Source organism: Geotrypetes seraphini, chromosome 13, assembly GCF_902459505.1.
Source record: "Geotrypetes seraphini chromosome 13, aGeoSer1.1, whole genome shotgun sequence".
NCBI classification, from domain to species: Eukaryota; Metazoa; Chordata; class Amphibia; order Gymnophiona; family Dermophiidae; genus Geotrypetes; species Geotrypetes seraphini.
In genome coordinates, this window is record NC_047096.1 from 22,082,795 (window position 1) to 22,110,729 (window position 27,935).

Sequence of the window (27,935 nt, forward strand, 5' to 3'; positions counted from 1 at the left end):
GGACTTTGAGATCCCTGGATTAGGCGATATAAAATAAGGGAAGACATCTGAGGTAGTTGTAAATGAAAGCTTCTGGCACTGAATCCCAGCCCTGACTCTGATGCTTTGCTGATCCAATGCAAGCAGAACTCCTTTGTTCAAGGGTCAATTAGCAATTTGAACACTTCTTGTTTAGAGATTAGGATGGCTCGGACTTCTTAATATGGTGCTGTGGGCCACTTTGGAAAGCACAATAGGTAGAGGAGAATGAATGCATTTGATTGAACTGACATTTTATGACTGTTGCAAACGCAATTAATCTATTGCCCTTATGTTCTTGTTATCTGGTTCTCTACTGGGTCTGATAATACATTGCTGGTGGATGACAGGGACACTTCTATGGAGTGAAATAACAAGGTAGAGAATAAAAATTTCAAACGTACTGTACAGCTTATCCGGAAAATCTCTGAGTCAAGTTTTATAACCTCCAATGACTTTCCCACATGATATAGGTCCAGCAACTGTAACCACGCACAGATATTAATTATTTTATTCAATGTTTTCATCATACAATTCTTACATAACAGTAAAGATACAAACCATAAAAAATATAAAGACAATATATCCTAAGGCGCTAGCCGATTTAGCGCGCCTTAGTAAAAGACCCCCATAGCTAGAAAGAGCACAGATATTAATGAACAAATATACCAACCGTGGATTTCAGCAGTGATAAGGTTAGAGGGGGGGGGCGGGGTCTCCGGCTAAAGATTCATTGAAAGCAAATGGCCAGCCAGAGAAAGAGACGAAATTGGCAGGGCAAGGCCGTCTCTCACAACCTACTGCCACTCCTCGCTAAATCCTCCTTTCCAGTTCCACAGTATTGGTCCCAGTATCCTAGCTCTGAAATTAGATTTGTCGGCCTCTCTCCAGAATATCATCGCCTATGCTGGTTTCACTACTGCTGACACCCTTTCATTAATGATGTCTACTTACGGAAGGAGAGTTTTTGTTTTTTTATTTTTGCACAGTTGTTTGCAATTGTATATTGTATTGTCAGCATCTCTAGCTCTTTGCATTTTAAACCTACAGTTAAAAAATTATGTTGGAGGAGGTTTATCTCTTAAGGTCTGGTCAGAACTGGGTTTCACAAGTTAAAATCTAGATAAAACTGATTCCGCTGTAAGACAAGATACCATAAGACCAACTGTTACAGGGTGATACAGATTATTCAGTTTATGGGACAGGGTGCATGGGCCATGTTGGAGCTCAAAAATTTTAAACTAAACTCCCAACCGCTTTACATCCCTGGTATGATTTGTACACATCTCTACTTCCTGGCTGTCCTCCATCTGTTTTTCCTTGTCTCTTTTCGTACTTATTTTCAACTTCCTCTCTAATTTGCCCTCTTGTCTCCCTATGGGTCCACCTCTCCCACTCCCCCCCCCTAGCCCAATCTAATCCCCTCCCAGATTTATCCCTCTGTTCATGTAAACCAGGGGTAGGAAACTCCGGTCCTCGAGAGCCATATTCCAGTCGGGTTTTCAGGATTTCCCCAATTAATATGCATGAGATCTATTTGCATGCACTGCTTTCAATGAATATTCATTGAGGAAATCCTGAAAACCCGACTGGAATACAGCTCTCCAGGACCAGAGTTCCATACCCCTGGTGTAAACGAATATAGAAGTGTTTAATTTATAACAATTTTATTGAAGGAATCAAATAAGTATACAATAATATAATACAACTAGTTTTTTAGCCCGTTACATTAACGGGTGCTAGAATAGATGTGTAGACTTAGGCATTTCTTTCTCTCTTTCTGTATGTGTGTCTTTCTTTCTTTCTCCCTGCCCCCCTTTCTTTCTGTCTCTCCCCCCTGTCCAGCAGTAGCCCTTTTCTCTTCCTTTTACCTCCCCCTGTCCATCAGTAGCCCTTCTCCCTTCTTTTTACCTACCAATATTCCCATTTCCCCTTTTACCTTTCCTATTTCCACCTTTTTCACCCCATCCAGCATCATTAGAGTACCTGTTGCATTGTTGATGTTCCAGTGTCTCCTCTGCCTTGGGTCTGGGCCAGGATTGCCAGGGATGCCCTGTGGGACAGGCAGGGGCAAGGGTCAGCAGAGGTGGGGGAATTCTGGGTGGCAGCGTGAGTTCACTCTGGTGTGGGGCCTCTGCCGGGCCATGGGGAGCTGGTGTCTGCACTTCTAGCCACTTCCTCCAATCTCTCTAGAGTCTCATCTTCTGTCTCACTTCTCTATGCTTCCCGTCATCTCTTTTGTCCAATCGCCTTCAACCCTTGGACAGAAGCACTTCCTAGAAAGACAGCTTTCAGCATCCTCCCATTCCCTCTTCCACAGCCGCCACCACCAACATGTCCGCCCAGGCGAGCCGCAGCGCTTTCTTCTGTGTGCAGCGTGCGGCGGTGACGTCCAGGCCTCGCACTGCCATGTCTCTCCTGGGCCGCGATGGAGAGGGCAGGGGGTGTTGGTGGCCGGCAGCCGCCGCTCTGCACCGCCTATCGCCTCAAGCCACGGCGGCCTCCTCCCGGCAGCCGCCGCTCCGCACTGCCTTTGCACCGCCTTTCGCCAAGAAACTTCAGCCGGTAGGGCCATATTGTGAGGTGGAGAACAGGGAGGCTTGTGTGGCACACATACGCACTCTTGCCGTCACATCCCGACAGATCAGGGAACACGCGACGCGAGTGCGCATGCACGCTTAGCGTTTTATTATTGTAGATTATATTCACAATACTAATTTCATACATATTTCTATCATTCCTCCAAAATATATTTCCATATTACCCACCTCATACATTCCCCCCCCCATCCCCCTAGCCCCCTCCCCGGATGAAAGCTGACAAAAATAAAATAAAGAACTTGAATGTAATTTAAACAATCTTAGCTTCAATGTAAATTATTGAGAATTAAACATCTTGCTCTTGGTGAAAGGTTTTGAACATATGGATCCCAAACTTCCATATAAAGATGAGTTTTTCTAGACAATCGCCTAACCTCCCAAGTCTCAAACAAAAGTAAATGATGAAACTGGTTCTTCCAATGCCAGAAACTTGGAGATTCTTTCAATAACCAAAATTGCATAATACATTTAGGTTCATAGACAACCCCGCTAAAGACAAAGACGCGCGCCGACAACTGAGCGCAAGACAGAGGCGCGCGCCAAAGAAAATTACAGTTTTTAGGGGCTCCGACAGGGGTTTTTTGTTGGGGAGCCCCCCAGTTTACTTAATAGAGATCGTGCCGGCGTTGTGGGGGGTTTGGGGGGTTGTAACCCTCCACATTTTACTGTAAACTTAACTTTTTCCCTAAAAACAGGGAAAAAGTGAAGTTTTCAGTAAAATGTGGGGGTTACAACCCCCCACATCCCCCACAACGCGGCGCAATCTCTATTAAGTAAAGTGGGGGGGTTCCCCCCACACATACCCCCGTCGGAGCCGTAAAAACTGTAATTTTCTGCGGCGCGCACCTCCACGCTGCGCTCAATTGTCTGCGTGCGCCTTTGTCCCGGCGCACTTTTGACCTGACACCATACATTTATGCCCAATCATACACACCTTCTGAAATAAAAGACATTTCCTTTGACCAAATATCCCACAAGCTGCAGCTTTACCAAAAATTACTCCCCTTGGAGAACCCACAACAGGATTACTCCATAGAAGTGTTTAATTTAAAACATTTTTATTGAAGAAATGAATAAATTTACAATAATATAATACAATAAAATAGTCATTAAATTAAAATTCATCATATTAATTTCCATCAAATATCTTTCATTTCTTCAAAATAAATTTCCAAAATACCCATTACATCTCTCAATACTCTCCCCATAATTCCTACCCCCCTTCCCTTTTCCTATTGACCTCTCCCCCAAAATTTAGTTTATAACTTTTTAGTGAAAGAATCATACTAACCCCCCTCCCCCTCAAACCCAATGAAAGTTGACAAAAATAAAGAATAATAAAAGTAAAGAACTGGAATTTTAAATAAATAATCATAGCTTCAATGTAAATCATTAAGAATTAAACTTATTGCCTTAGTTGAAAGATTCTGAATATAAGGATCCCAATTTTCCTAGCCCAACGCCTAACTTCCCAAGTCTCAAATAACAATAGCCAGCCCACCTGCATTTCTAACTTTTTTTTTCCTGCTCTACTCTAGACCCCCAAGTCAACCTTCCATCCATCTTTTGCCTATTCTCAGCCCGGCTTTATTGATCTCTGTCCCTCTCTCTCTGCCTAAAGACTCTCTTCCTGCCTTCTCTTTCCCCCCTCGCCCCTCTCATCCATAGAGGTGGGGAGGGAGGGCAAAGAGAGCAAAAGCAACAGACTGATGCAGCTGGGCTGGTCTTTAAGCAGGGCCTCGATTGGAGCAGTGAAAGGATTGCCCAGCTGTGGGAGGGCGCCCTAAGGGGTTTGGTCAGCGACGGAAGTTCTGTAAAGGAAGATCTAATGTCCTGCATTCCAGCTGGAATCTACACGGAGCGCAGGCTGGAGAAGGAGGGAGGGGGGTGCTGCTGCTGAGATTTTCTTAGGACAGGGAGGGGTTTACGGCTTTCCTTTGGGCAGACAGAGGTGGTGTGGGGGAGGGGCACAGATGGTGGGTTTTGGTTAGGGTAAGGGTCAGGTGGGGTGATTTGGTTGGTGGTGGCAGGAGAGAAAGCTGGGTTATTGGGGGGTAGGAGGGGGGGGGGCTAGGATGACAGCAGAGAGCGCTCGCGGCTAGGGGGGTGGGGTGGGAAGTTGCTACTGTCCTTTTAAAGTTGCCGGCGCCTGTCTCTTTAAGACAGCCCGTGTGTCCGAAGGAAGTGACGGGACTGAATGAAAAGAGAAAGAGAGCAACAGAACCGAGCCAGAGCCCTGATCCCAGGGCTAGGAAGAGGAGAAAGAGCGTTCCCTAAGTCCCCGACCCCAGGGAAGTGACAGGAGAGCCCCCCCCTCCCCCCCGGGGGCGAAGAGGGCACAGAGTGGCACCCCTCAGGGGCAGAGAGAGAGGAAGAGGCTCCCGTCCCGGGGGGAAAAAAAAAGTTTGGAGAGCAACGAGTGACCGATCTTCGGGGATGTCCTCCGGTTTCTGCCCCTGGGGGAGCCTCGGTCTCTTGCTGTCTCTCCTGGCCGGCTCGCTCCTGGGCCGGGCTGAGCTACAGGTCAGGGTCCGGCTGCGGGATGGCCGCGTGACGGAGGAGTGGCTGCACGCGGACAGCGAGCAGGACTGCAGCAGCGTGGAGTACCGCAAGGAGGACGGCACCGTCATCACCCTGCTGGCGGATTACCGACAGGTGCGAGGGCGAGAGGGGAACCGACGGGGACAGGCGTCGGGTGAAGGAAAGAGACGGGACCGCTATCATCTGAAGGGGCAAAAAAAAAGTGGTGGGAGAGAACTGGGACCTGCTTGGGGGGGGGGGGGGAACAGAGGTAAGGCACTGCCACCTTATTGGCAGACTCCTAACAGGTGGGCAAGACAGGGTGCCTTATAGATTCCCAACAGATTGGGGGTGGGGAGGGAATGGATAGAACATAAGAAGTTGCCCCCCCCCGCTGAGTCAGACCAGAGGTCCATCTTGCCCAGCGGTCCGCTTCCACGGCGGCCCATCAGGCCTAGTGCCTGAACAGTGGTCCCCGATTAATTTTATAATTTACCTCTAATCCCATCCCTATAATCTACCTCTACTCTTATCTGTACCCCTCAATCCCTTTGTCCTCCAAGTACCTATCCAAAGCTTCTTTGAACCCCTGTAGCGTGCTCCTGTTTATCACATCCTCCGGTAGCGCGTTCTATGTATCCACCACCCTCTGGGTGAAAAAAAACTTCCTGGCGTTTGTTCTAAACCTCTCCCCTTTCAATTTCTCTGAGTGCCCCCTTGTACTTATTGATCCCCTTAATTTGAAAAATTTGTCCCTGTCTATTTTTTCTATGCCCTTCAGGTAGGCATGTAGTCTTTTAGCCTTCTCCTCCAGGTGGAAAAGGAATGCCATCATCACCCTGTTAGAAAGGGGAGGGGGTGCTGTCGTTCCATTGGTGGCAGATTTCTCAAATAGGAGGGGCCAGGAACCCTTTGGCAGATTCCTGGTAGGGAAGCCTCCTTAAGACAAAAACCAATGGAGTTAGCATAGGGAGCATGTGAAAGTGAAAGCAACAGAAAAATGAGGTTTTCTTTATGTGCTGGCTTGGAAATAAATGCTGTGTGGGAAGAACTAATTGGAGAAATAACAATTACTAATAATTTTATTCTTTTATACCGCCGTTACCAAAAGTTCTGGGCGGTTTACATAAGAACAGGGTCAGACCAGTGGTCCATCCTGCCCAGCAGTCCGCTCACGAGCGGTGGCCCCAAGGTCAAGACCAGGGCTCCAAATAAGTCCAGTCTCGCCAGTTTGGCATGAACTTGTCCAACTTTGTCTTGAAACTCTGGAGGGAAGAAACTGTACAGTCAGCGAATTACATTCATACCATAAGAATAAAATCGTACAATAAGAGTTAAAAATAGAGCTACAATCTTAAGAATACCCAAATTAAGTGATAAATTTGTCAAACAGAGAAGACTTGACTAATAGAAGATGCTGGTAGGCTCTGAGCCAACCATGGAGATGAGCCTTGTGGGTTTTATCTGCTGTCACAATCTTTCTCTGGAGTGCTTTAGCCGGAGGCTAGTGAGAGATGGTTTTAGGAGTCATCTTTAGGGGTTTTTTAAAGGTACCAGAAGTTCACGACTGATGCAGGCGTAGGTGACACACACACAGTGTCTGTTCAGAGGCGTTTACAAATGTAATCTACACAGAAAAGGCTTTTGAGTTGTTCCACAACTACTGGTATGAACAGCTCTTCTGCAGTGTACACAATAATATAAAAATCAATCTATTTCATCAATTTGTATTGCTCAAACTGCAAAATATTTGTAAAAACGCATAGAAAACCTAAAATGATACACATAAAAATCAAAAATAAAGTGAGGCTATGACAGGAACTATACATCAAACCGAGGGAGGGCAACTTTGAACTGAATAAGCATGCAGTATTGACCTGTTGGGTCCAATTGTAATATAAAAACCTTTTTAAAAGTGCCACACTGGAGGCCCTTTGGGATTCTGAATGCAGAATGTAAGAAACATTGATGCCTCACAATCTATGTTCCCTCTAAGCCAGGGGTGTCAAAGTCCCTCCTCGAGGGCCGCAATCCAGTCTGGTTTTCAGGATTTCTCCAATGAATATGCATGAGATCTGTTAGCATACAATGAAAGCAGTGCATGCAAATAGATCTCTCATGCATATTCATTGGGGAAATCCTGAAAACCCGACTGGATTATGGCCCTCGAGGAGGGACTTTGACACCCCCGCTCTAAGCGGAGCGAGTGCATCATTGCCGCTCATCGATTGTACATGGTTGCTTATAAAAATACCGTACTTGCAAATCTGGAAAATTGTTGGTTTTTAGAATTTGTTGCTCATATAAAAAAAAAGTTTTTGAACTTGTCACTCACACGAAAAAAAATAAAAATTGCATGCACTAGGCCAAGTGGCGTAGCGAGGGTGAGAGGCCCCGGGGCAGTGGCACCCCTCACCTGCCCTTTTCTCTGCCCCACCCCCATTTGCCGCGCATGCATGTCCCTTCCTTTCCCCCGTACCTCTTTAATGTTCCCGGTGCGAGCAGCAACCCCAACCTGCTGCTCGAGCCAGCGTCGGCTCATCCTTTGATGTCGCTTCGTAGACGCAGGTCTAGGAAGTTAAGTCGGAGGAAGAGCTGACGCTGGCATGAGCAGTTGCTGCTTGCACAGGGAACGTTAAAAAGAGGTACGTGGTAAGGGAAGGAGCAGAGAGGAGGACAGGTGCCGGTGCCCTCACCAAGATGGCAACTGGGGTAGACCGCCGCCCCCTGTAGTACGCCACTGACCAGGCCAATCCTTAGAGGGTTGCTCACAATGGTTGTAGGAGAGTGCGCAAGAGGAGGGGAGTTTAGACAAATATCTGTGCATTGTTGGTAGCTCTAGTTCAGGGGTCTCAAAGTCCCTCCTTGAGAGCCGCAATCCAGTCGGGTTTTCAGGATTTCCCCAATGAATATGCATTGAAAGCAGTGCATAAACATAGATCTCATGCATATTCATTGGGGAAATCCTGAAAACCCGACTGGATTGCGGCCCTTAAGGAGGGACTTTGAGATCCCTGCTCTAGTTCCCCTCTCCCCCTTTCTGCCACTAGCTACTTAGATTGAATCGATAATCCTGAGAAGGTATTTGGGCAGAACTGGAGGGGCAGGGCTTTTAGTGATATTCTGCCCCATCATGAATAGACCCCCACATATCGCGCTCATATCCATATGGCAGGATTAGTTGAAGGAATGAAGCTATCAAGTTTAGTGGTAATTTTACTTGGTCGATGAAACTGGCAAGGGGAAAGGAATTGTTTTCAGTGGCCTAGCCATGGGTGTGCGGCCCTTTCCCCCCCCAAAAAAAAATAACAACCCACAAAACATTCAGTGGCAGCCATCTTGCTCTGCTCTCTCCCATTCCTGGATCTAGCATTCCCTTCCTGTTTCCCAATAGTTCCCTCCTTCCTGTCTGATCTACCTTAGCATCTTCACCTTCATCTCCTGCATCAGTCTCGCAGGAAACGGGAAGTGACATCAGCAAGGGCAAGACACAGCAGAAGGAAGCCTGCGAGGCTAGGGCAGGCAATGCAAGTGCGTTGCCTGCCCTCACCCTGGCTGAGTTAACCATGGGTGGGGGCTAATATTAGATCTGGGGGTCAGAAGAGAGGGAGAGAGATGCAGGACAAAGGAAGGGGGAGTTTTGGAAAGCCCATCAAAATAAGTTTGGCTACACCACTGGCACTGTATAGGCTGAAAATGTTCATTGTATCTAGTTTAGTTTCTCATGTCAATTACAGGATTTTCTGTTTTGTTTTCAGGTTGTTGTTTGTTTGTTTTTTTGAGTTTTGGAGAGATGTTGTTAATAGGGCACCCTGTTGCTCTAGGTCAGGGGTGTAAAAGTCCCTCCGAGGGCCGCAATCCAGTCAGGATTTCCCCAATGAATATGCATTGAAAGCAGTGCATGCAAATAGATCTCATGCATATTCATTGGGGAAATCCTGAAAACCCGACTGGATTGCGGCCCTTAAGGAGGGACTTTGAGATCCCTGCTCTAGTTCCCCTCTCCCCCTTTCTGCCACTAGCTACTTAGATTGAATCGATAATCCTGAGAAGGTATTTGGGCAGAACTGGAGGGGCAGGGCTTTTAGTGATATTCTGCCCCATCATGAATAGACCCCCACATATCGCGCTCATATCCATATGGCAGGATTAGTTGAAGGAATGAAGCTATCAAGTTTAGTGGTAATTTTACTTGGTCGATGAAACTGGCAAGGGGAAAGGAATTGTTTTCAGTGGCCTAGCCATGGGTGTGCGGCCCTTTCCCCCCCAAAAAAAAAATAACAACCCACAAAACATTCAGTGGCAGCCATCTTGCTCTGCTCTCTCCCATTCCTGGATCTAGCATTCCCTTCCTGTTTCCCAATAGTTCCCTCCTTCCTGTCTGATCTACCTTAGCATCTTCACCTTCATCTCCTGCATCAGTCTCGCAGGAAACGGGAAGTGACATCAGCAAGGGCAAGACACAGCAGAAGGAAGCCTGCGAGGCTAGGGCAGGCAATGCAAGTGCGTTGCCTGCCCTCACCCTGGCTGAGTTAACCATGGGTGGGGGCTAATATTAGATCTGGGGGTCAGAAGAGAGGGAGAGAGATGCAGGACAAAGGAAGGGGGAGTTTTGGAAAGCCCATCAAAATAAGTTTGGCTACACCACTGGCACTGTATAGGCTGAAAATGTTCATTGTATCTAGTTTAGTTTCTCATGTCAATTACAGGATTTTCTGTTTTGTTTTCAGGTTGTTGTTTGTTTGTTTTTTTGAGTTTTGGAGAGATGTTGTTAATAGGGCACCCTGTTGCTCTAGGTCAGGGGTGTAAAAGTCCCTCCGAGGGCCGCAATCCAGTCAGGATTTCCCCAATGAATATGCATTGAAAGCAGTGCATGCAAATAGATCTCATGCATATTCATTGGGGAAATCCTGAAAACCCGACTGAATTGTGCCCGTCGAGGAGGGTCTTTGACATCCCTGCTCTAGGTAGAAACAATGGGTTGCATCTCTTAGATCTGGGCTGCCCAATTCCGGTCCTCGAGATCTACTGGCAGGCCAGGTTTTCAGGATATCCACAATGAATATGCATGAGAGAGATTTGCATACCAAGAAGGCAGTGCGGGCAAATCTCTCTCATGCATATTCATTGTGGATATCCTGTAAACCTGGCCTGCCAATAGACTTCGTGGACCAGAATTGGGCAGCCCTGTCTTAGACTGTGACTCTGTAATGAGGGTAAGTCTCTTTTATCCGTCCCCTTCTTTTCTGCTGCCAACTCCAGACTCCATCCCTTCTTTCTTGCCGCACAGTATGCCTGGAACAGGCTGCCAGAATGACTCCGTTATGCTCCGTTTCTAACAGTGTTCAAATCCAAGCTAAAAGCCCACTTTTTTTAAAACTGTTTTCAACTCTTAACTCCCACTCACTGCTGTCACGTACCTAGACCCACTGTATCATTTCCTCCACCAACCCTGAGATGGCCTGTTTGTCCAAATTAGATTGTAAGCTCTTCCAAGCAGGGAGCGCTTGGAAGTACAGCGCTGCATACGCCTTTCAGCGCTCTAGAAATGATAAATTGTAGTGGGGTGGTGAAGTGAAAAAAAATGCCTGCTGGAGGTTATTATGTAAAGCTCTGTGTCGGCCTTTTTTAAAGCATGAACAGTTAGTTATATTATGTGTTCTGCTGACTTTAAAGGTGGATTTTAGTTTGGTTACAGGAAAGAATTATATATCTACTGTGACCCTGAACACAAGGGAAGTCCTGCTCCAAGACCTAGTAGATGATGGCACTGAAGACTGGTTTGTGCCCTGCCTTATCCATCACTCCTGTTTCACTTTCATCCCTCATTTGTTTGGCTCCTAATTCTTCCTAGATAGGCAGAATAGAGAGTTGAACGGGGACAGAAATCCCACCCATCCCCGTCCGTCCCCGCCAGGATCCTCTCCGTCCCCGCCAGGATCCTCTCCGTCCTCACCCATCCCCGTCAGGTTCCTCTCCGTCCCCACCCATCCCTGCAAGAAATACCTCCATCCCTGCCAGTCCCCTTAAAAAGCAGCAATTACTTCTGACAGGATCATCAATTCCACAGTTTCTTTTGTGTTTGTGCTGCTGTTTTCCTTGTGGAATCTCTTTGGTGGAACCCTTTTTTATTTTCTGTTCCGGTAATTAACTTATAAACCCCCTCTTTTACTAAGGCTGACATGTTCATTATATTATATGGACGAACCCTGCTTCCATCCCCGTGGGAGTCCCGTTGGCTAGAGGGGGGTCCCCGTGGGAGTCCCGTGGGCCAGAGGCGGGTCCCCGTGGGAGTCCCATGGGTTAGGGGGGATTCCCGCAGGACCCCCACGGGATTACCACGATCCCCGTTCCCGTGCAGACCTCTAAGGCAGAATCCAAGTACAAAAAAAAAAAAGGATTCTTATAGGAGAATTGCTGACACTGATGAGTTTGAAAGGAAGCTTCCAAACCTGACCTCTTCTCTTCCCTCCCCCATTCTGTGGGATAAATGCTTGGGTACCTGATGTAAACCTCTTAGACAACCTCCATTAACAGGCAGTATATAAATAACTTAATACTAAATAAAATAAACATTCTGGCTAGATCCTGGAAAGAAGGAGCCCTCTAAGTAATTTGTTCTCCCATGGAAGTGAACATACAGACAGCGCGGGAATCCTACGTGATAGAGAAGTTCAGTTTCACACGCTATTAGTGCAATTTGCATTTTGTCCTATGGAATGTTTCGTATGCAATTATCTTAAAAGAAATGTGCAGTAAATAACGTAGAAATAGGGAGGTTGGGGGAGGAGCAAATGATTGAAGTCCTGGGATTAGCGAACTGGGTTCTGAAATAGCTGTACGCTCTAAGAGGCCCCAAGGTCCCCGTCCCATGAGATGTTCCTCCCCTTGGTTAGTTTTAGGTTTTGTGAGTTAACTTAACATAAGAACATAAGCAATGCCTCTGCTGGGTCAGACCTGAGGTCCATCGTGCCCAGCAGTCCGCTCACGCGGCGGCCCAACAGGTCCAGGACCTGTGCAGTAATCCTCTATCTATACCCTTCTATCCCCTTTTCCAGCAGGAAATTGTCCAATCCTTTCTTAAACCCCAGTATCATTACTCTGCCCTATTACGTCCTCTGGAAGCGCATTCCAGGTGTCCACCACACATTGTGTACAGAAGAACTTCCTAGCATTCGTTTTGAAATAAGTATAAAAGACCCATTCAGGCTATGGGATGCTGAGAAGAAGTTGTGAATACTAAGGGCTCCATTTACAAAGATACGTTAGGGCCTTAACGCGAGGAATAGCATGCGTTAAAATGCCCCGCACGCTAGCCGCTACCACCTCCTCTTGAGCAGGTGGTAGTTTTTCGGGTAGCGCATGCTATAAAGCGCGCTAATCCGGTGCGTGAGCTAAAAACGCTAGCGCACCTTTGTAAAAGGAGCCCTAAATCTCTGTAACCATTCTGGTATAGAAACGAGAAGACTAAGAGGTTCACGCAAGAAGAATTACATAGCAGATGACGGCAGATAAAGACCCGAATGGTCCATCCAGTCTGCCCAACCTGATTCAATTTAAAATTTTTTTTCTTCTTAGCTATTTCTGGGCAAGAATCCAAAGCTCTACCCGGTACTGTGCTTGGGTTCCAACTGCCAAAATCTACTCCAGCCCATCTACACCCTCCCAGCCATTGAAGCCCTCTCCAGCCCATCCTCCCCCAAACGGCCATATACAGACCGTGCAAGTCTGGAGTGTTTTTGCTCATTTTGAAGAAGAGAAGTGTATGAATACCACCCTGGGATTCTCCTTTTTGATGATATGCGATTTGTGGGGTAGATGTAGAATAGTTTGCTCTTTTGAGTCCCCTATAGATTTTATGGTAAACCTGGCCATGCCAGCATTCCTCTGGGATTGGTCTTGCTCAGTTGCTTGGCTACCTTGTGATCATCAGACATGACCAGCCTGAAGTTTCTCTTTTGGTTGGCGTGCATCAATGTTTCATTTCCAATCGTGTAATCCTTCCCTTGGATTTCTGTCCCCTGGACGCATGATTCTGTACTGTCATGCACAGACATCCCTCTGATTCTTACATCATGCCTAAGTCTGTCTTCTCACTCAGGAACGTCCATCTGTGCTCCTTCTGTCATCGGCAAAAAGGCAAGCTTTAGCCACCGAGAGCTTCATAGCTTTACCTTCCACTTGTTTTTTTGGCTGGCCTGGGTTTCAGGGATTAGTTTGGACTGTGTGAATGTGTACTAGACTCCAGATATCAGGTTTCAGCCCTGGCCTAGCAGTATGCTTGCGAGCATGATGGTTTTATATTCCTGTGTAGCCGAGATAAGCCTTCACACTTGCAGTGAAGGTGATGAGAGCTGAGATTAAGTGTCAGAGACTGGGTTTTCAGTATAGCGAAACTCCATTTTTCATGAAATTTACTCCACAAAATGGCAGTTGTTGTGGGGTTTTTTTTTCTGTTTCACTAGGTATGGCATTGGTTTCTGATTTGTTACCATGTATGTCTGTTATCAACAAACCAAGCCTTTTCCAGTATAATGGAGATGTTCTGGGACTGAGGAGACAGTTGGGCGTTGCGTATTACTTCTCCCACGCTGCTACCCAAGAGTGGACTGACCATTAAAATAGGGCAGTGCCCACAGAAGTAAGGGGCCCACTCTCCCCTCACCTCTATCTAGTTTAATCACTTTTGATAGGCCGCTAAGGGGCCCATGACCCATATTACCTGTGGCCCAGATCACACCTGTGATCCGCCCCTGCTGCTACCTGATTGGTTCCATGAGATTGATGTCATTTGTGTTTACATGTCCAGTCTAGGTCTTCAGCTGTGCTCTGTGAGATGTCATTTGTTCTAGTGCTGTCAGTGCTGCACAGGAATTGTGGGAAAATCAGGGAAGAAATATTTTATTAGTAATTTGGTCTAAATATTGGCACTTTTTTTATATAGCTTCTGCATACTAACTGGTACATAGAGGGATTTGCAAATAGCGGGGAAGAAGATACCAAGCCTTGGGTTAAAACTAAACAATGAAAGAAGAGGAACAAGAGATGTCAAAACCAACCTTCAGTTACATATACTTTAATAGTGATTTTCCAAAGACCAAAAACAAGTCTGTAACATACACAATCAATGTAGGAGCATGTTTATTTTGTATGCTACAGACTTGTTTTTGGACTTTGGAAAATCACTATTAAATCACTATTAAAGTATAAAAGTACTGTGCCTCTTCTTTCGTTTTTTGGTACATAGAAGGAAGAACAGACATGGGCAACTCCCCAATGAATATGCATATAGATCTCATTCATATTCATTGGGGAAATTCTGAAAACCCGATTGGATTCTGGCCCTCGAGGACGGGAGTTGTCCATGTCTGGCCTAGAGTATTGAGCTCATAAGAGAGTGGAAATGGAAGAGAATGAGTCTGGAATTAGTGACAGTGAAAGGATTGATGATCCATGGGCAGAACGTGGGAATAGTCTTTATAGAACTTGTCATGTCAGTATCTGAACTTTTTGCAGGTTCTTTCTGTTGAATTTTCTGGGTCTCATTTACATAGTCATTTGCATATATTCAAATCAGGAAAAAATGGTTTATAAAATCAATAGCTGACTGACTGATGGCCGGCCAATCGGTCAAGACTGACTGTAAGGTTGGCGGTCAGGAAGAGGCCATCCGACATGAAACTGCAGCATAACCCATCACCTGGTTTCAGCTGAAGCTGAAACCGAAAACTCAAGTTTGGTTGTGTGACTGTGAGGACTGCTGGGGATTCTCGGATCTTGTGCTTGCATCCCTCTGCTAAACCCATAGTATTGGAGCCAGAATATAATAATTTAAATAATAGAAAGTCTGTATTTTACTTCCAAGCAAAATAGCCTTGTTCAAAGATCACAGCTAATGAAAACTGAAGGTAAAAGCCAAAGCTGATCTGATAACATCTCAGAGAGGCTAATTCCTAAAGAGTTTTATCACCCCAAATTTAAAGACTTAAATTCCTGCTAAAATTTTGTATTGAAAGCATTTATTGAGAGCACTCTATTTACCATATAAAGTGGTTCTTAAACCTGGCTTGGAGGACCCCCAACCAGTCAGATTTTCAAGATATTCATAATGAATTTGCATGAAGCAGATTTGCATATAATAGAGATGACAGACATGTAAATCTGCCTCATGCATATTCATTAGGGATATCTTGAAAACCTAACTGACTGGAGGTCTCCCAGGACAGGTTTAAGAATCACTGAAAACCTATTGTGCATTACTTACAATTGCAATATAAAAATAATTGCAAGGAGTAGCCCTCCCCTACCAGGGCTATTTTGCAATCCCTGGTAGTGTAGTGGTATGGGCAGGGCAAGAACAATGCTCCAGTCTTGGCAGCCATTTTAAGAGTAGATTCAGAATGGGCAGAAGTAGGGTTACCAGATAACCGGGAAAACCCAGGCATGCCCTCTGTTGTTTTGTTTTGTTTTTAGAGGACATGTCCAGGTGCCCAGCAGTTTATTCAGGTTTTGGAAAGCCCCACTGTGTTTGGAGGGCCTCTGAGCATGCGTGGATGATGTCACATACATCTGTGTATTCTTGGAGGCCCTCCAGACCCAGCAGGAAAGAAGACACAGAGCTGTGTAGGGGTGGGTCTGAGGGGCGAAACAGGGTGGAGTTTGAGGCAGGATGGGGCAGGGCTGGAGGCAGAATGGGGTAGGGCCTAGCATCCAGTATTTTACCTAGGTAACCCCAGGCAGAAGTAACTGGGGATTACTCCTGCCCCAACTACACTCCTAGACCATCAGAGATTATAAAATAAGCCCGGGGGGGGGGGGGGGGGCAACAGTTGAATGGGAAGGCACTAAGGGGGGGAGTGGGAAGGGAGACAAATGGGACAAAGCACAAATTTTTGGCTTCCATCAAAAACATATGGCCTTTTTCAGCTGAAACTGAAACGTGGCCAAAAATGAAAACAACCTTACAGCTGAAACTGAGCAGAAAAAGATTTTGGGGCCGGTTTTGCCACCATAACCCAACCCAAAATTTGGTTGGCCTCTACCCATGTGTCTAGTATCTTCCCCCCACCCCTACGTTCTGTAACCTCCATCACACTCCCTTCCTTTTTCAGCTGCCATCATCACTCTACCTTAGGCCTGTAGTGTCCTGCTCCCTCTATTGGAAATTTTGAGTCACGGGAGGGGGGTGCAGGATGCAGCTGGCCTTGAGCACGCATGGTACTGAAAGGTCTGCCATTCTCTTGATAGCACAACACTCCCTTCCCCAACCCCAAAATTCTAATTCTCACTGATGTATATTAACTCTCCATTGCCCTAAGTACAAAATACGTATCTAGACTGTATATAATATGTAAATCGCTTTGATTGTAACCACAAAAAGGCAGTATATCTAATCCTACCCCCTTTCCTTACCCCGATGTGCTAGATTTTTTAGGGGGCATGAGAGGGACTAACTAATGGATTAATGAGATTTGTGCTGCATTGGGCTCTATAGATAACATGCTGTATTACATCATTTGTGATTTGTATAATGGCTGTTCTGCAAGGTTCACTATGGCTGATTGAGGAAGATGAAAAGTTTGTGGCTTGTTTAGAATGAAGCTGGCAAAACAATCCAGCCTAGTCTATTTAGAAAAAGATCAGACGTTGATGATGAATATGGAAATGTGGATCATTACATTTAATGCTTCATGGCTTGGTTTCTTGTACTCGCTCCCATTTCTAAACGGAATCTATGATGCCTTGCACAGGGTAGAATGAGAGGGGGGGGGGGTCTTCATTCTTTCTCTCTTAATTCTGCTGAGAAAGGGTTTAGGATGAGAGACACACAGTTTCTTTAGCACAGTGGCACCTTTACCAGGACTGATACCAGTTAGATGGGATTAAGGGAATAATTTAAGGAAGGAACAACAGGAAGGGTAAGGTGGAGTTGGGCTCTTTACGGGGTCCTGCACATATAAGGCATTACAGTACTGTTAAGAATGGCAACTTTTGTCTTAATTCCTCGCCAGTTGTTTACTTAATAAATCTGCCCTGGAAAACTTTGCTATTCAGCTTGGTGAAAAATTATGAATCATAGTCAGCAGCTGTTAAATCACAGTTGCCCAGATGTGATCTGTTAGCTTTGTGAGAGAAAGGAGAGGAGGAAAAAAGTAGAATGACAGGGACAGGGTTGGGAACCACTGCTGAATAGTCAATGTTAAACCTCTTCCAGAGACTTGATTCTGTGAGAATATTATGTCTGCTTGTCCTCGGAGAAAGCAAAGATACCTGTAGCAAGTGTTCTCTGAAGACAGCAGGCATATATTCTCACAACCCTCCTACCTCCCCTGGTTTGCTACTGAACTGATGGTCCTGGGCGTCTTTCTTTTTTTTTCCACACTATGAGTGTCATAGTCGGAGGGTTCAGGCCCTGCATTTAAAGCAAAAAAAACATAGCTGACATAGCTCTAGTGAAACACAGACTGTGTTGGAGCCGAGATACATCAGTTCAGATAAGTGTTCCATTCTTTTTCTGCAGAGCTACGTGGACAATTCTAACGTGTAATAGAAGCCTTAGCATTCAAGATTATGTGCTGTGATTTAAGAACCCATACAGTTCTGGCGATTCCTGTTGAGATATCTATGAGCACACTAAAACCTATGAAATACCGTTTCATGTTTTGTAACTTTTTTTTTTCAAGTTCAATGACATAAGATTGTTTTAACGGGTGAGGGATTATTACTGTGCTTGTTCACTCTTGGTCTCCTATCCCATCCCAAGCAATTTGTTTGGACTTAAATCCCCTGTGTTTTTTGTAAAGATTGAAAGTAACAGTGCACTTGGCAGGGTCTACACCGGGTTCTGTATATGATGTTGCCCACAGGTGAGAATACAATATACTGTATGCCTGCTGTCCTTGAATAACATCTGCATTGACTATCATCCCTCACTATTCTTCCTCAGGAGTACCCACTCGGTTGCAGCTCCTTGTATCATCTGCAGAAAGGCAAACGTTTTTGTTTTTTTTTAATCCACATCCTTGCCTTTCATATGTTTCTTGGTTGGCCTGGAATTTTTGGCTTTGACTGCATGAATATGACCTAGCAATATGTTTTGCAAGCTTGATGACTTTATATTTTTCTCTAGCTGAGCTATCAAGGAGGCATGGCCTAGTGGTTAAGAGCTGCTGTGACCCTGGGCAAGTCATTTTGAAATCTTTAAGTCAAGGGGGCCCCTGCAATTGCTAAGGCCAGTCCTGAGAGCAAGGTTTCTCAGCCCAGTCCTTGGGCCATACCCAGCCAAATCAGGTTTCTCAGGATATTTACAATGAATATTCATGCAGATAGTGCATGCAGATTTATCTCTTCTATATTCACTAAATTCATTATGACTGGCTAGATGGGACGACTGAGTTGAAAACCCCTACCTTAGGGAAATACTTAATTTGGTTTCTTTTGATTGCTTTTATTGTGGTGGTTGGGTTTGTTTGGTTTTCTATGCATCTTAAAGCCATAATCTTTGGACAGCGAGGAATATAGTAGTAATAAAAATAAATATCTGCTGTCTCATTGCTGCTTGTGGATAGTAGCCATCTGTTCTGGAGCTTCGACAGTCCTGTGTCTGGAGTTTCCATTTCGTAAGCAGAGTAGAAATTTATTTGCACTTACAAGATTTCTAGGTCTCTCTAGCACATCTCTCCCTACTTCACCCCAACCGTTGCTCCTCTTTTTTTTTTTTTTTTAATCTTTATTGACATTTCAAACTTTTATAATGTATACAGTTGAAGAATCAGGAAAAACTATATGAAAATACATTTGTTATCATCACAATTATTACATTTAACAATTTTTTATCCTCTTCTGATCCTACATAGAACATAGAAGATGACGGCAGAAAAGGGCTACAGCCCATCAGGTCTGCCCACTCTGCTTACCCACCCCCTGTCTATGCCCTAATGACCCAATTTCCTTATTTTGACCCTCGTAGGGATCCCACATGGGTATCCCATTTATTCTTAAAATCTGGTACGTTGTCTGCCTCGATCACCTGCACTGGAAGCTTGTTCCAATGATCAACCACTCTCTCTGTGAAGAAATACTTTCTGGTGTCGCCATGAAATTTTCCGCCCCTGAGTTTGAACGGGTGCCCTCTTGTGGCCGAGGGTCCCTTGAGAAAGAAAATATCATCTTCCACTTCGACACGTCCCGTGAGGTACTTAAATGTTTCGATCATGTCTCCCCTCTCCCTACGTTCCTCGAGAGTGTAGAGCTGCAATTTGTTCAGTCTCTCTTCGTACGAGAGACCCTTGAGCCCCGAGATCATCCTGGTGGCCGTCCGCTGAACCGATTCAATTCTGCGCACATCTTTACTGTAATGTGGCCTCCAGAATTGCACACAGTACTCCAGATGAGGTCTCACCATGGCCCTGTACAACGGCATTATGCTATCAATATAATAAAAAATTAATTTTACTCTTACAAATAAATATTCCACCACCCACCCTCTAAATTCCAGTGACTGCTGCCACTTGAACCCTGACTGCAACAACAGGAAAATATTGCTCTGCAGTCAACATGATTAATAACCCTATCTCGATAAACAACAACAAAAAAAAAATGAAGAAAGGAGAGTCTTAACTTACAAACCTATTTATTGGCGAGGTTGTTTTTCCTTAAGCGATTCTCTTTAAATTTTTTTTTTTTTTTACATGCAGCAAAGAACAGCTGCTAGCAGTTACTCTAAGATCGTATTAACCCTTTGCAGCATTTATCACAGGCACTGTGTTATAGGAGCAGAGGCAGTGAGACACGTGGTACCCCCTGAATGTCAGCAGCCCAGGGATCAGCATACCACACTAAAGATTTATACTGGGTCACTAAATTTATACGAAAAGGGAAACGCAGCTGAATCATAATGGCTGATAATCTATGATCGACGCATGTAGTGTCTATGAGGGGGGAAAATACAGCTTTCAAAACGCCTCCCTCCTCATGTGTTGTGCTTTTGTCTGTATTAGGGTTACCAGACGTCTGGAAAAACACAGACATGTCCTCTTTTGGAGGACTGTCCATGTTCCTGGATGAACTTCCCAAAACCTGGCAGTTTGTCTGAGTTTTGGAAAGCTCCAAGCTCCAGCCACATCTGGAGGGCCTTCAACAAGCATGCACGGAAGACGACACACTCTTATATAAACTTACAGAGAGACATAAGTTGTTGTTAAACTTTTGGGTGGATAAACCTCACTCTTATCTATGATCATGCAGTGAACGACTGAGAAGACTGGAACAAAAGTTCAAGAATTCTTTCTTTCTTTTCTTTCTATTTATTTCACATCAAAGAACAAAAAACTTTGAAAAAGGAAATACAGTATACATAATGAAGAATGTAACGAAAGAAAACCAAGATGAGAAAAGGGAAAAATAATCCCAATCTCACCAAATGTTACTATGCTCATAGTCCACAAATGAGAGAGAAACCATGCACTCTAAAGCAGTGGTCTCAAACTCGTGGCCCAGGGGCCACATGTGGCCCGCCTGGTACTATTTTGAGGCCCTTGGTATGTTTATCATAATCACAAAAGTAAAATAAAACAGTTTCTTGATATGTCTCTTTAGCTATAAATTACAATATTATTATTAAGACTTAGCCAAAAGGAAAGATTTATAAACTATAAAGAGTTTTACCTCATGCAAAATTGTCATTTCTTTAATAAGACATTAACTATTTTTTTTCTGAGGCCCTCCAAGTACCTACAAATCCAAAATGTGGCCCTGCAAAGGGTTTGAGTTTGAGACCACTGCTCTAAAGGGTAGTTGAAATAAGAAATGTACAAAAGGAAATTACAGAGTTCTGTTGGTTAATTAATTCAAGCCTGGTTAGCGAATGTCACGGTTGAGTCTGGGGCTCTTAAGGCAGCCTTGCCGTCCAAGAAATATTGCAATTGGTCTGGGTCATTAAAAATATATCTATTTGCCTGATAAGTAATGCAACATTTACAAGGAAAATAAAGTTGAAAGGTAGGTCCTAAACTTAAAACTAATTGACGATAAGTCAAAAAAAAATTTCCACCTGGACTGTGTCCATTTTGAAACATCTGGAAAAATAGCTATTCAACATTCTCAGTCCTATAGACTAGACACAGAATTGCTTCCTTCTCTTGCAAAAAGACAAAAGTCACTAATAAAGTAGCTCTTGCTGAAATTTCAATTTTGTGAGGATTTGAATACTCCGGTGAGATCCAAGTCTACAGATTGTATTGTCTCTTTATCTTTTTTCTTCTTTAAGTAAATTTAGATAGTACAACTTCTGTAGCGGAGGCGAGTTCAAGAAAGAATTGTTATGCTGAACACTAGACCAGACCTTTCAAATGGTGGAACTTTCCCAAGTTTGGTTACTTTGCCTCCTACAGAAATTTGAAGTGCAGTTAGTTTGTGGCCTCACGACACACCCAGGCTATGACAGGAAGAGGTTTAAGGAATGCATTCAGCCTGTTCACCAAGGCTAAGTGCAGGAGGTGGTAGAAACACCTTTTCGGTCCTTTAATTGGGCCTGTATGTAGGAAGCGCAGTGGGAAAGAGTTGGGGAGGGAGGATAAAGAAGTAGAGAGGAAGCAAACTGCACCAGGGTGAAGTGAGAATGGAGTGCGGATGGAGAGAGAGAACGAGAGGACAGCATTGCAGTGGAATGGGAGGGAGGTGTGCTTACCAGAGAAGAAATGCACTCGTGAACTTCAGCTACCAACCCTGCCCCTGGGTGCTGTACAGGGGTGGGCCATGGAAAAGTAGCCCGCCTCTAATACCGGTGCCAGAAAGATGATGGTCTCCCTGGAACAGCGAATAGTGATTGTGGAAGGCATAGACGTGAATGGTGGACCACTTTCACCCTCTGTTGTATCTTGTGGGTAAGTGAATAAAAACAATCCACTTGCTCGTTCATCTTGCCATACTATCGCCGGAGGTGGACTACTTTTCCGTGGCCCACCCTGTAGAAAACAAGAGTGCATGATAAGAGAATTCCTTCCCTAGCAAGTTACTTTGTAAGAGAAGTGATATTATTTATTTTATGCAGTTGGGTGACATTGCCAGAGGTTGTGGTAAGAGCGGATAGCATAGCTGGTTTTAAGAAAGGTTTAGACAAGTTCCTGGAGGGAGGAAAAGTCCATAGTCTGTTATTGACAAAGATGGGGGGGGGGAGCCACTGCTTGCCCTGTATTGGTAGCATGGAATATTGCTATTCCTTGGGTTTTGGCCAGGTACTAGTGACCTGGATTGGCCACCGTGAGAACGAGCTTCTGGGCTTGATGGACCATTGGTCTGACTCAATAAGGCTATTCTTATGTTATGTAACTACTGCATGAAGGATCACAATATGTCATATGTCTGTCTACCAATTATCTGCCACCTTCTGAATGATGGAAACCAAGAACAGTAACATAGTAAAGACAGCAAATAAAGTCCATGTCCATCAGGTATGCCTAGAAAGGTAGCTACGAGTTGTATCTGCTGTTCTGTGCAGAGCATTCAGGTTACCTCCTCTGCGCCTTCATTTCAGGATTGCACCTGGCATTCCATGCAGGTTACACCCTTCTATGTCATTTACTTTGCTTTCATCCCATCCTCGTAGTAGATAAGTATCCTCTGTATTATCCCACACCCTTTTGAATTTTGTCACATGTTTTGTCCCTCCCAACCAACTCCACTGGGAGAGCATTCCAGGCATCCACAACTCTTTCTGTAAAAAAGTATATAGCCACAAAGTAAAAGACAGCAGATTAGGGATCATTCTTTGTCCAGTGGATTAGGTGCGGGATCGGCGTGTTCCACATTTCTGATAGGACGGCCCCGTTATGTGGATTCTGGATGGATGGGGGAGGAGACAACCTTTTCAGGGGACAGAGTCCATTGTGAGTTTTTGAGGCGTGGGATAATTCTGGGAGTTCTGCTAATGGATGGTGATTATTTTCACAGGGCGTGAAGATTTTCCGCGCATTGATTCTTGGGGAGTTGGAGAAGGGGCAGAGCCAGTTCCAGGCCCTCTGCTTTGTCACACGCCTTAACCGTAACGAGATCATCCCCAGCGAGTCCATGGCAAAGTTACGGCAGGTGAGAATATGGTCTCGTAAACGTTCCTGCGCCCCGGTGTATATACACTGTGTTTAAAAAAAGAAGAAAAAAAACTGTGCAAAGCTTATTTTCTGGAAACTCTGTCAATTTCAATAACATTTTGGATGTATCTTCCTGAATAAATTTTCAATAAGCCTACACTCGCGCTAACTACCTCGCCTACATGGTGTCCCCACCACCTCACAATTATCATCATGATATGTGCAGACACCATTTTGATTTAACCAGTTACCATGGTTTTCAGTCAGGATTATCTGATCCTTATTAGGAACTTGTTTCTGGAGAACCTTATGGTTCTCATAGACTGGAGAAAGAGTTTCCAGAAAAGAGGTGGAAGAGGATAAGTATAGAATATGTTTTGAAGAAATTGCGAGCAACAGGCTCAACTAATCACCAGTCAAGAAGCAGCAGGGCCCAATCAATTTGCACTGAAAAAAGCATCGCAACCTTTGAAGAATCGAGTAATAAAGTGATGAGGTAGCCACATTTGGGATATATTATTCTGTATAAATTTTCAAGTTTTGATAGTGTTATTAAGAAAGCAACACTGTAGATGAGGTTAACTAAATATTTTTACTGTACTTTTTTCTAGTACAGTCTTGGTGCTCCTTTTCCTTTGAGTTGAAATTATTTCATGTTTGTTTGTGTGTTTTGTCCTTTTTTTTAATTGCACACTGGCTTGGGAGTTCTCGTTTGACTTTGGGAACAGGATCTGAAGATGTTTAAAAAAAAAAAAATTAAGTGTTGCCGCACCAGTATACTTATGTGTCAGCTATGGGGAAGTTGGAAGGGGGAGAGGCCTCTGAGGCTGGGATGGCTGGCAGAGATGGATGTGTGTGTAGCTTTTTTGTTTTTGTGGGGTGTGAACATGAATTCCCACTAGAATCATGTTTTGTTCAATATAGTTTAATCACACAAAATGTTTTGGTTGGATGAATCCAAACACATAGGATTCTGATTAAATCTGAAGTTGGCTTTAAGTGACAAAAAATTAAACACAACAAATGTTTCCATGTTTCACACTGCCTGCCTATAAAACTGTGTGATATTTTTTGTATTTGATTCTCTCCTTTATTATGGTGTAATAGATTTGGTTCTTATTGAAGTCTAATTTTCTCTCTGAGTAGGCTTAGGTATTTCTGTCATCTCTGTAATAATAACATGAATTGTTGGACGAGTAATCTACGGGTTACATAAGAACATAAGAATAGCCTTATTGGGTCAGACAAATGGTCCATCAAGCCCAGCAGCCTGTTCTCACAGTGGCCAATCCAGGCCAATCCAGTGGCCAAAACCCAAGGAGAAGCAATATTCCATGCTACCAATCCAGGGCAAACAGTGGCTTCCCCCATGTCTTTCTCAATAACAGACTATTGACTTTTCCTCCAGGAACTTGTCCAAACCTTTCTTAAAACCAGTTACAGCTATCCGCTCTTACCACAACCTCTGGCAATGCGTTCCAGAGCTTAACTATTCTCTGAGGAAAAAAAAAATTTCCTCCTATTGGTTTTAAAAATGTATTTCCCTGTAACTTCATCGAGTGTCCCCTAGTCTTTGTAATTTTTGATGGAGTCAAAAATCGATCCACTTGTACCCATTCTATCCACTCAGGATTTTGTAGATTTCAATCATATCTCCCCTCAGCTATCTCTTTTAGTCTTTTCTCATATTTCCCTTCTCAGTTTCAAAGGTTTGTTCCAACTTTCATCAATTTCCTGGGTTCCAAAAAGCCTCTAAGGTGTTAATCTCCCACATTAAAATTGCTGCGACTATGTTATCTGTAGCGGGAGTAAAGCTGTGGAATACCCTACCAGGAATTCTGCGTTGGTGTGCTGCTAGAATGAATTTTTAGAAAATGTTAAACTCAACTGTTTGGAGGCTTTTTTTGAGTTGAAATTTTATATTCAAACTGGATTTGAAGATTTCTGATGTTTATTGACCATTTTTAAGAGTGTTGTTTTTTTTAACAACTGAATTATTTATTTGTTTAACATTTTATGCTTGTTACTATGGAAACCATATAGGTAATATACGGTATATAAATTTTTAAATAAATTTTTCTTCATTCAAAAGAATATGCAAATCAATATGCAAAACGGGCCCTCCTTCATTCAGAAGTACAAATCATTCAACCAACTCTAGGGGCTCCTCTTACTAAGGTGTCCTAGCGTTTTTAGTGCACGCAGGAAATTACCACGCGCTATAACGCTCAATGCTGGCGTTAAGGTCTAGCGCGCGTGGCAATGCAGCTATTCTGTGCGTTAAAGCCCTAGCGCACCTTAGTAAAAGGAGCCCTAGGTCTCGGGGAATTAATTCAGGTCAGTGTTGCGGGATGGAATACTCCTGCCACCTCTCACATAAATTCCCTAACTTGCTACTACCACCCACTGGCAGAGCGTTAAACCCTCCACCCTGATATTAAAAGGGACCTATCAAGACCTAATCTTGGACCCAAGTTGTTTTTGCATGGGAGTTTGTCCTAGTGGTATCTCCATGGGGATGCCTCTCTTCCTGTGATGGGACGCATAGAATGTTACTATTTCTTATGAACTGGATTGGCCACTGTTAGTCTGACTTAGTATGGCTAGTCGTATGTTCTTATAACATTCATTGTGGTCTTGGGCAAGTCGCTTAACCCTCAGTTGCCACAGCTCTATTTTAAGCCCTCTGTGGCAGAGAAACGCCTAGTGTATGTAACTAACATTGAGCTACTACTGGAACGGCATAACCGAAATACTAAAATATAAAATAAAACTGTCTTGATATTCCTCTTCAGAAAAACCCAAGGACAGTACGTCAGGCTGAAGAGCTGCGTGGGCTGGAGCATCTCAGCATGGACGTGGCGGTAAATTTCAGCAAAGGGGCCCAGCTGAGCTTCCACATGCACAACATCTGCTCAGAGGCCAGAGAAGCCATTTATACACGAGAGGAAGATGTTAGATTTTGGCTGGAGAAAGGTAGATTGTTAATCTCGTCTTAACTTTTGCTATACTTTGGTGTGACCTTTTTGCTTATAAATGGATTTTTAAAATTTGCATGTTAAATTAGCTTATATGCCTGTAATTCACATAGGGAAGGTTTGTGTTTCATATGTAGTTCATCCGCTCCATTGGAATTTGGTAGCCATGTTGGCTCTTGAAAATTGTAAACATAGTATAAAAAGATAAATTTGAGCAGCACAACACATCACTTTACACTTGAGGTGGTAGACTTTGACACTGGTGGGAAAGAGAGATATCGGGCACAGCCCAACAGAGCAGGCACTGCAATGGAGGCAGCTGCTATGCAGATGCTGTATTGCTTTGCGTTGGAGCCATGGGTGGCACACCCAAATTCTAGCTCCACTAGCTGAAGAGGTCCTCTGGCAGCCAGAAGAAGTCTTTCTTTCTGCAGCTGGCGGCACTGTCTAAGCAATGCTACCACACTGGCCTCATCCCCTGCAAAACCGAGTATGCATGCTGGGAAAGGGAGGCTGGTGCAGTGCCAATGCATTAGACAGTGGTGCAGGCTGCAGAAAGAAAAGATTGATTTTGTTCTGGCTACCGGAGGACTTCTTCTGCTGGTGGGGCTTGGGGCTCATTGAAGAAGGGCAGAGGCTAGGCTTGGGGGGGAGGGGGTATTGTGTGCCCAGCTACCTTGAGTTCAGGCCCGCCATAAATAGTGCATCTGGCTATTCTTTTTGCTTTAATTTAACCCCTCCTATGCATAAGAAGAGCTTTGAGGTGTGATAGTTCCTGAATCTTTTTTGTTCCAGGTGTGGACAGTTCCATGTTTGAGGTCCTACCACAGTCTGCTGACCTACCGGACTTGCTACACTGTAAGCTGTGGAGCGACCGCTGGAAGCCCTGTATCTGTACTTACAATCTTACCATAGAGTGGTATCCCTGCATGCTTAAGTACTGTAAAAATCGTGACTTGACCGGCAAAGTTTCCTCATACAAGTGTGGCATCCGCAGCTGCCAGAAAAGCTATAGCTTTGATTATTACGTATCTCAGAAGCAGTTGTGCTTATGGGATGAGGAGACCTAGAACAATTTAATCATTCAACCTGTCAACTTTTGAAAGCTCCTGATGTTCCTAGCAGCCATGGACACTGCCTCCCCTGGGTTCCTCTGTGTTTTGTTGGCCTTGTTTGCAACTTTCAGGAGACTTGGAAGGTTTATGCACCACAAAGGCTTGGACTTTTCTCCTTCTTATCCTGCAAATTTGACACTGTGAAGACAAACCAGGTTTCCTGTATGGTAAATGCAGAAATCCTTTGCTTGGCTGTACATTTATGCCATATGGCAACACAGCTCCTCCAGACAAAAGGATGATGAAGTCTTTAGGGCTATCTTGGCTAAATTATCTCCTTAGCCAAAGTGCTTGCTGGTAGGACAGTAGTGGTTCATGAACAAAAATCGACAACAGCAGTGTTATTTAAAAAAAAAAAAAAAAGTATGTAATTCACTTTCTATAACCTAATTGAAATGTTGTATGCAAAGGGGACATAGTAATGTCTCCTGTGGATGCAATTGCAGTGGGGTGATCAAATGATCTCTGCCAGAACTGAGAACAGAGAGATTATCTAAGTGCTTTCAAAACAAAACTGTGAACCAAGACTCAAAGGGCTAGATGCACTAAAGATACCAACTGGATCGCTGTTGACCGATTTCTCTGGCCAATTCGTGAGCAGCAATCAATGCGCTATTA

The 27,935-nt window shown here is 44.3% G+C and overlaps 1 protein-coding gene across 2 annotated transcripts; it reads left to right on the plus strand.

Annotated features, from left to right (window-relative positions):
* Positions 1-4,668: 4,668 nt before the first annotated feature.
* Positions 4,669-27,736, plus strand: OAF (out at first homolog). Of its 2 annotated transcripts, XM_033919423.1 has the most exons (4): positions 4,678-5,273; positions 23,088-23,222; positions 26,020-26,200; positions 26,998-27,736. In XM_033919423.1, the coding sequence occupies exons 1-4, from the start codon at positions 5,055-5,057 to the stop codon at positions 27,270-27,272; spliced, it is 810 nt and encodes a 269-aa protein (XP_033775314.1). In that variant the 5' UTR covers positions 4,678-5,054; the 3' UTR covers positions 27,273-27,736. The 2 variants fall into 2 exon arrangements, with proteins under 2 accessions (XP_033775316.1, XP_033775314.1); XM_033919425.1 differs by lacking the exon at positions 23,088-23,222 and having other exon boundaries at positions 4,669-5,273.
* The last annotated feature ends 199 nt before the right edge of the window (positions 27,737-27,935 follow it).